This window comes from Sebastes fasciatus, chromosome 17 (assembly GCF_043250625.1).
Source record: "Sebastes fasciatus isolate fSebFas1 chromosome 17, fSebFas1.pri, whole genome shotgun sequence".
NCBI classification, from domain to species: domain Eukaryota; kingdom Metazoa; phylum Chordata; class Actinopteri; order Perciformes; family Sebastidae; genus Sebastes; species Sebastes fasciatus.
This window is the reverse complement of record NC_133811.1, coordinates 1,254,765-1,264,216: the sequence shown is the minus strand read 5'-3', so window position 1 is coordinate 1,264,216 and position 9,452 is coordinate 1,254,765. Positions and strand designations below refer to the sequence as shown.

The 9,452-nt window shown below is 40.0% G+C and overlaps 1 protein-coding gene across 1 annotated transcript in view; it reads right to left on the bottom strand.

Annotated features, from left to right (window-relative positions):
- Nucleotides 1–1,377: 1,377 nt before the first annotated feature.
- The window catches only part of LOC141754761 (uncharacterized), a 38,614-nt gene continuing 30,539 nt past the window's right edge, over nt 1,378–9,452 (bottom strand). Inside the window, exons 4-6 of the mRNA XM_074614026.1 lie at nt 5,074–5,324; nt 2,955–3,134; nt 1,378–2,797 (exon numbers count right to left, since the gene is read on the bottom strand). Of these exons, the coding sequence (XP_074470127.1) occupies nt 2,588–2,797; nt 2,955–3,134; nt 5,074–5,324 (641 nt within the window). The 3' untranslated portion in view covers nt 1,378–2,587. The remainder of the gene's footprint in view (nt 2,798–2,954; nt 3,135–5,073; nt 5,325–9,452) is intronic.

Genomic DNA, 9,452 nt, shown 5'->3' with positions numbered 1-9,452 from the left:
CAGAAGAAACATATGAAACATACATGTCACGTGCATTTGGCCCACTATCATGAGAGGAAAACAGGAGCGTGGTTTTAAAGTGCTGCTCGTCTTGGCATTACAGTCGAAGAAACATTTTGCAGATATTTACAGCTGTAGCGCGACGATGTGGTCCTGATGCTGAGAGATTCTATCACCATGGCAACAACAGATACCCCCCATTTTTTACGATCGATAAAGAGAGCTCATCCTCTCTGAGTTTAACTCAGAGGGGAGGATAGGGTTATAATGAACAAATAATAAACAGGTTACTCCCAAAAAAACAACCACAGGGTTAACATTGGGTTGAGAAAGTGCTATTTACTTATTTACTTATTTACAATGTACATAAAGCGAGAGCTGTGTTCGGATCCTGTGTTCGGATCCTCGGCAATAAGTCGGACTCGTTTCCGGTGGGGGTTGGCCTCCGCCAGGGCTGCGCTTTGTCACCAATCCTGTTCGTGATATTCATGGACAGGATATCGAGGCGTAGTCGGGTGGAGGAGGGTTTGCAGATCGGTGTGCTGAGGATCTCATCGCTGCTTTTTGCAGATGATGTGGTCCTGTTGGCATCATCGGTCTGCGACCTCCAGCACTCACTGGATCGGTTCGCAGCCGAGTGTGACGCAGTCGGGATGAGAATCAGCACCTCTAAATCTGAGGCCATGGTTCTCAGCAGGAAACCGGTGGTTTGCCTACTCCGGGTAGGGAATGAGTCCTTACCCCAAGTGAAGGAGTTTAAGTATCTCGGGGTCTTGTTCGCGAGTGAGGGGACGATGGAACGTGAGATTGGTCGGAGAATCGGAGCAGCAGGGGCGGTATTGCATTCGCTTTACCGCACCGTTGTGACGAAAAGAGAGCTGAGCCGGAAGGCAAAGCTCTCGATCTACCGTTCAATCTTCGTTCCTACTCTCACCTATGGTCATGAGGGTTGGGTCATGACCGAAAGAACGAGGTCGCGGGTGCAAGCGGCTGAAATGGGTTTCCTCAGGAGGGTGGCTGGCGTCTCCCTTAGAGATAGGGTAAGAAGCTCAGTCATCCGTGAGGGACTCGGAGTAGAGTCCTTGCTCCTTTGCGTCGAAAGGAGCCAGTTGAGGTGGTTCGGGCATCTAGCACGGATGCCTCCTGGGCGCCTCCCTTGGGAGGTGTTCCAGGCACGACCAGCTGGGAGGAGACCACGGGGAAGACCCAGGACTAGATGGAGAGATTATATCTCTACTCTGGCCTGGGAACGCCTCGGGATCCCCCAGTCAGAGCTGGTTAATGTGGCCCGGGAAAGGGAAGTTTGGGGTCCCCTGCTGGAGCTGTTGCCCCCGCGACCCGATCCCGGATAAGCGGTTGAAGATGGATGGATGGATAATAAATGTGTTTAATAATTAAAAACAGACTATCTGATATCATTTACATGTACAAAAACCTCTTTTGTTATAAAAACGTGACGGTGCAGCTACAAACAGAGATTAACTTTCACCTCTTTATCTTCTCTGAGTGTGTGTGTGTGTGTGACTCTGCCATGTGGTTTGAGCTGGTCAGAAATAGGCAGGATCAGATCAGATGTCCGCAGGTAAATCCTGCTGTAAGCCACCATCAGCATTACCGCAGCATTACAGCGTGTTGGTGCAGTCAGGTGGCCCGTGGCTGTAATGTGTCATGTCTGACATTGGGCTTATGTAATGGCTGACTTTTGAACAGAGAAACAGATCCACTTACAGACAGAGAGAGATCATTTTTTTTAAATTTAAAACATCATTCTCAGTCCTGCATGGACAAAATGCAATTTTAGAAAGAACACATAACACATTGATTACATTTTTTTCTGAATGCCACAATAGCAAATTCTGTTTTCTTTCTACAAAAAAAAGTAGTTTTCAATATGAAATACTAGTACAAAACAGTCTCAACGTGCAAAGTCAACACCAGTAGGTTATGCCACATTTGACCTACATTATAAAAAAGCCCTGCAATGCAACAGCATTGTTTCTTTGTCTCCACAAAACAATGAGCAGATATTTGATTGTCATGTATGAATCATCAGGTCCCAGTGTGGCTTTATTTGTATCCTGTGCCTTTCAGCCACTCTTTCACCTCCTGTAAAGTCTATGTTTCTCACTTACCAAACTAAACAAGCTAGTGTGCAGGTGAGCTGATGGCAACAAGCAACCTTTGGACCTGTTCTGATGGAATGAAATCCTATTATGTGTGCTGGATCCCTCAGAGCAGCCGTAGTCATGAACACACAGCCGGTAAATCAGAAACCCTGCGCTCTTTGGAGCCCACAAAGTCCTGTTGAGAGCATCAGAGCGACGGAGTGAGGGTGTAGGTGGAAAAGGCAGAAAAGATTGGACAGGAATGGCAAAAAATTTATAGAAAAAGCTAAATAACTCCTCCTGCTCTGCCTTTTGCCCATGGCTGAGCTTGAAAACCAGAGCAAGCAAAGAAATAAATCATTCCCCATCTTTGATCCATGACAACATTTTCCCTCTCCAACTATTTCTGATGGGAGCATGTATTTGAAAATGTGCGGGGTTATGATGCTACAGCTCTGGGTGCTGGGGACCAGTGTCAGTCCTTAGTGGCAGGGGTCAAAGGGGACCTCGGTGAGTCCTCCGTGGAGCTCCACTGATTCCTCGGACCAGGACATGACGTCACCAATGAGGTGGCCTCCGCAGGTCGCCTGGCTGTGGATCTCGTTGGACGTCAGGACTCTGGACCAGAACTGGAGATCAGACAACTCTCCCATGAAGGACTGGGTGACGTCGAAGCGGCCACCCATCGTGTCCTGTGAAGACCAGTGAAGATTGAAAATGTTAGATGGACTGAATCTGAACTTACTGACTGAAGATCTAACTGCGAGCTTTTGAAGGTCATAAAACAAAGATAATAGCTAGCTGACACTATGGCAATGATTTTTACATCCAACACCACTGTATATGTACCTGCTCCTGGCCCAGGATGAAGGTCCCTCCTGGTTTGATGGGATGCCAGGCCGACAGGTTTTGCCCTGATCCTTTCTTCACCCCGTCCTGGTAGGCCTCCCAGGTACCGTCACGTGTCGTCCACGTCATGCACACATGATGCCACTTCCCATCTGTCATGGTGATCGGCAATGTCACTGCCTAAACACACAGGTGGACAGAGACAGACATATCATTAAAGGTGAGGACGAGGAATGTTCTTATCACTAGTACAATATGAGCATCTCCACTCAGTTCATCCTCATAAACTCTTAAAATACATTACAGACTAATCTGTATTCTGTGTCAATGATCAGTTTGACGAGAAGAAAGCAAACATGGCAGTTTATCCCTCCCGGTAATGTCACTCCTACAGACAATTAGGCCAATCTATTAAGAAGATCAGATTAATTGCTTTGCTGATTTGTTTGTTGAGCTCCGTGCTCACAGTACTGGGGCAAGGAGCTATTCAGAGAAAGAAAGATTAGAAGGCTAATAGGATAATTGAATAATTTGCATGTCAACAATCTGTGTACAAGTTTCTTTCAAACTGAATGAAATGAATTCCACAACATGCTCTAAGTCAGGAGTTCTCAACACTAGACTAATGCATTGTACGTGATCTGGCCATTTCATTCTTTCATTTGTATTGCCCCCAATTGCTGTGTTTACATCACTTCATTTATTTAGAATTAAAGATATATGCTGCATCCAAAATCACTTACTATGCACTCCATACTCAATATGTGTACTATCCTTCAAAATACTACTATATTGCTATAAAAGTAGCATGCATCTTCCTAGCTGGTTGGAGATGTGTAACCATGGTAACCTGGGCCAACCTTATATGACCAAACAATGACGAGCTGTCCGTCAACATCTGTAATGAAGATTGTCGTTACTATCGCATTGCATTGTGGGATATTTATGCTGGCATAGTTTCCAGTGTTTGCATACAGTAATATTTCACCAGAAGCAATTTGCGTACTCATATTAAGGTTTCGTACATAACCTACAAAAAATCTTTACTGTTTTTCGCGGAATAAATAGCATGTTAGTGTGGAATTTTGGATGCAACCATAGAGTGACGATGCATTATAGATCTTATAGATCTGAGTTACATTCAGACAACTTCTATTTCAACATGTCTCATTACTGAATATGAGACTATCCTGTGCAGTCGCAGCATTTACATCATTTTATTAACTGTGATAATTAGCTGCAATTCATGGTGGGAAGAAGGTTTGCAGTAGAAATGACTTTACTCAGGCTGTTCTCATTCACTGTTCGTACTTATATCTACGGAAAGTAATGCACTGTACATTGTATATAACCCACGTAATCGTAAGCAAGGACGTGCAGGAGGATTAGGAGATCGAACAAACACAGAGATTTCATCCAGTAGACCGATGTTTGTGTCCAACAACATGGTTTACTTTACCAATGTAGTAATTTTAAGACAAACCATGAGGTTTTTTCATACACCTAACGAAGTAGTTTTGTTGCCTAAACCCACGAAAGTGTTTTTCTTTAAATTCACAATGTTAACCATGTGTTTACTGCAACCAGAGTGGAGCGTCATAGTTTGTTAGAAAGTGACGGCAAGGGGTCCTGACAAAGCGCCAGTATGTGACGAGTTGGGATGAGATGTGTTGTAACATCTGCTGTGTTGTACGGACGTCAAAATACATGGTGGTTGTGTTTTGCCCTTCCACACACAAAAGGTGCCTCTTTTTAATTTCCCTTTAGTCTGATCATGCCACTGCCAACTGAAAAGTCTGTCTGACTAACCAGGGACTGAGAGCATAAAACGGGTCTGAGGTCACTGTCTCCTCCTTCTCTGACCTCTGGTGACTCTGAGCTGTGATTATAACAACTCACTGTATGCATGATTAGTAATTCTCTGTTGCATGGATGTGTGAGAACTGTAGTGTTACCCACAGCACTAGTCACCTAAAGCAGCTTGACTTAAAAATCCCTCTAAAAGATCTTCATACAGTTCTTAGTCTTTAATCCTTCAATATACAGTAGGAGTTGGAGTTTAATGTCCAAATATCGCCCTCGACTCTGTATAATACTTATTTTATTGCATTTCTTTTACCTTGTCGTTGATTAGCAGCTCCATGGGGTTGCTGCCCCATTCGATGAGCACCAGCTCATTGGCTTGTCCGGGTACGGCATAGGAGAAGGGAGTACCGAGGCCAGGACCTGAACCTGCCTTCAGCCACAGGCAGATGGTCAGGGCGAAGATCTCACTGACCACCGAGCGCTTCATCCTGGCGTACATGTAGTTGGTCTTCATGGGGAAGTCGAGCAGGAAAGCGCTGGGACTCTTTAGCTTCTTGTGGTTTCCTGGTGAGACGGCGAGAGCAGGATTGAGACTCAGGTCATTCATTGGTAAGGAAGTATACCTTTTCAGACATTACTCATTCAACATTAACATTCTGAATTGGCCCATTTGTGTTTCACAAAGGTTAGGGTTGGACTCGTTGCTCGACGACCTATCCTAACCTTAACTACTCAAGGTCAATGCCTAACCTTAACTATTGCAGATCAATGCCTAACCTTAACTATTCAAGATCAATGCCTAACCTTAACTATTCAAGATCAATGCCTAACCTTAACTATTGCAGATCAATGCTTAACCTTATCTATTCAAGATCAATGCCTAACCTTAACTATTCAAGATCAATGCCTAACCTTAACTATTGCAGATCAATGCCTAACCTTAACTATTCAACATCAATGCCTAACCTTAACTATTCAAGATCAATGCCTAACCTTAACTATTCAAGATCAATGCCTAACCTTAACTATTCAAGATCAATGCCTAACCTTAACTATTGCAGATCAATGCTTAACCTTAACTATTCAAGATCAATGCCTAACCTTAACTATTCAAGATCAATGCCTAACCTTAACTATTCAAGATCAATGCCTAACCTTAACTATTGCAGATCAATGCCTATTCCAGATCAATGTCTAACCGTAACTATTCAAGATCAATGTCTAACCTAAACTATTCCAGGTCAATGCTTAACCTTAACTATTCAAGATCAATGTCTAACCTTAACTATTCCAGATCAATGCCTAACCTTAACTATTCCAGATCAATGCGTAACCTTAACTATTCAAGATCAATGTCTAACCTTAACTATTCAAGATCAATGCCTATTCCAGATCAATGTCTAACCGTAACTATTCAAGATCAATGTCTAACCTAAACTATTCCAGGTCAATGCATAACCGTAACTATTCAAGATCAATATATAACCGTAACTATTCAAGATCAATGTCTAACCTTAACTATTCAAGATCAATGCCTAACCTTTACTATTCCAGATCAATGCTTAACCTTAACTATTCAAGATCAATGTCTAACCTTAACTATTCAAGATCAATGCCTAACCATAACTATTCCAGATCAATGCTTAACCTTAACTATTCAAGATCAATGTCTGACCTTAACTATTAAAGACCAATGCCTATTCCAGATCAATGTCTAACCGTAACTATTCAAGATCAATGTCTAACCTAAACTATTCCAGGTCAATGCATAACCGTAACTATTCAAGATCAATGTCTAACCTTAACTATTCCAGGTCAATGTCTAACCTTAACTATTCAAGATCAATTCTTATCTTAACTATTCAAGATCAATGCTTAACCTTAACTATTCAAGATCAATGCCTAACCTTAACTATTGCAGATCAATGCTTAACCTTATCTATTCAAGATCAATGCCTAACCTTAACTATTCAAGATCAATGCCTAACCTTAACTATTGCAGATCAATGCCTAACCTTAACTATTCAACATCAATGCCTAACCTTAACTATTCAAGATCAATGCCTAACCTTAACTATTCAAGATCAATGCCTAACCTTAACTATTCAAGATCAATGCCTAACCTTAACTATTGCAGATCAATGCTTAACCTTAACTATTCAAGATCAATGCCTAACCTTAACTATTGCAGATCAATGCCTATTCCAGATCAATGTCTAACCGTAACTATTCAAGATCAATGTCTAACCTAAACTATTCCAGGTCAATGCTTAACCTTAACTATTCAAGATCAATGTCTAACCTTAACTATTCCAGATCAATGCCTAACCTTAACTATTCCAGATCAATGCGTAACCTTAACTATTCAAGATCAATGTCTAACCTTAACTATTCAAGATCAATGCCTATTCCAGATCAATGTCTAACCGTAACTATTCAAGATCAATGTCTAACCTAAACTATTCCAGGTCAATGCATAACCGTAACTATTCAAGATCAATATATAACCGTAACTATTCAAGATCAATGTCTAACCTTAACTATTCAAGATCAATGCCTAACCTTTACTATTCCAGATCAATGCTTAACCTTAACTATTCAAGATCAATGTCTAACCTTAACTATTCAAGATCAATGCCTAACCATAACTATTCCAGATCAATGCTTAACCTTAACTATTCAAGATCAATGTCTGACCTTAACTATTAAAGACCAATGCCTATTCCAGATCAATGTCTAACCGTAACTATTCAAGATCAATGTCTAACCTAAACTATTCCAGGTCAATGCATAACCGTAACTATTCAAGATCAATGTCTAACCTTAACTATTCCAGGTCAATGTCTAACCTTAACTATTCAAGATCAATTCTTATCTTAACTATTCAAGATCAATGCTTAACCTTAACTATTCAAGATCAATGCCTTACCTTAACTATTCCAGATCAATGCCTAACCTAACTATTCCAGATCAATGCCTTACCTTAACTATTCAAGATCAATGCCTATTCAAGATCAATGTCTAACCTTAACTATTCAAGATCAATGCCTAACCTTAACTATTCAAGATCAATGCCTATTCAAGATCAATGTCTAACCTTAACTATTCAAGATCAATGCCTAACCTTAACTATTCCAGATCAATGCCTAACATTAAATATTCAAGATCAATGCCTAACCTTAACTATTCAAGTTCAATGCCTAACCTTAACTATTCAAGATCAATGCCTAACCTTTACTATTCCAGATCAATGCCCAACCTTAACTATTCAAGATCAATGCCTAACCTTAACTATTGCAGATCGATTCTTAACCTTAACTATTCAAGATCAATGCCTAACCTTAACTATTCAAGATCAATGTCTAACCTTAACTATTCAAGATTAATGCCTAACCTTTACTATTCCAGATCAATGCCCAACCTTAACTATTCAAGATCAATGCCTAACCTTAACTATTGCAGATCGATTCTTAACCTTAACTATTCAAGATCAATGCCTAACCTTAACTATTCAAGATCAATGTCTAACCTTTACTATTCCAGATCAATGCTTAACCTTTACTATTCCAGATCAATGCCCAACCTTAACTCTTCAAGATCAATGCCTAACCTTAACTATTGCAGATCAATTCTTAACCTTAACTATTCAAGATCAATGCCTAACCTTAACTATTCAAGATCAATGTCTAACCTTTACTATTCCAGATCAATGCTTAACCTTAACTATTCAAGATCAATGTCTAACCTTAACTATTCAAGATCAATGCCTATTCCAGATCAATGTCTAACCTTAACTATTCAAGATCAATGTCTAACCTAAACTATTCCAGGTCAATGCTTAACCTTAACTATTCAAGATCAATGTCTAACCTTAACTATTCCAGGTCAATGCTTAACCTTAACTATTCAAGATCAATGTCTAACCTTAACTATTCAAGATCAATTCTTATCTTAACTATTCAAGATCAATGCTTAACTTTAACTATTCAAGATCAATGCCTATTCAAGATCAATGTCTAACCTTAACTATTCAAGATCAATGCCTAACCTTAACTATTCAAGATCAATGCCTATTCAAGATCAATGTCTAACCTTAACTATTCAAGATCAATGCCTTACCTTAACTTTTCAAGATCAATGCCTATTCAAAATCAATGTCTAACCTTAACTATTCAAGATCATGGCCTAACCTTAACTATTCAAGATCAATGCTTAACCTTAACTATTCCAGATCAATGCCTTACCTTAACTATTCAAGATCAATGTCTAACCTTAACTATTCAAGATCAATGCTTAACCTTAACTATTCCAGATCAATGCCTAACCTTAACTATTCCAGATCAATGCCTATTCAAGATCAATGTCTAGCCTTAACTATTCAAGATCAATGCCTAACCTTAACTATTGCAGATCAAGGCCTAACCTTAACTATTCAAGATCAATGCCTAACCTTAACTATTCAAGATCAATGCCTATTTAAGATCAATGTCTAGCCTTAACTATTCAAGATCAATGCCTAACCTTAACTATTGCAGATCAATGCCTAACCTTAACTATTCAAGATCAATGCCTAACCTTAACTATTCAAGATCAATGCCTAACCTTAACTATTCAAGATCAATGTCTAACCTTAACTATTCAAGATCAATGCCTAACCTTTACTATTCCAGATCAATGCCCAACCTTAACTAT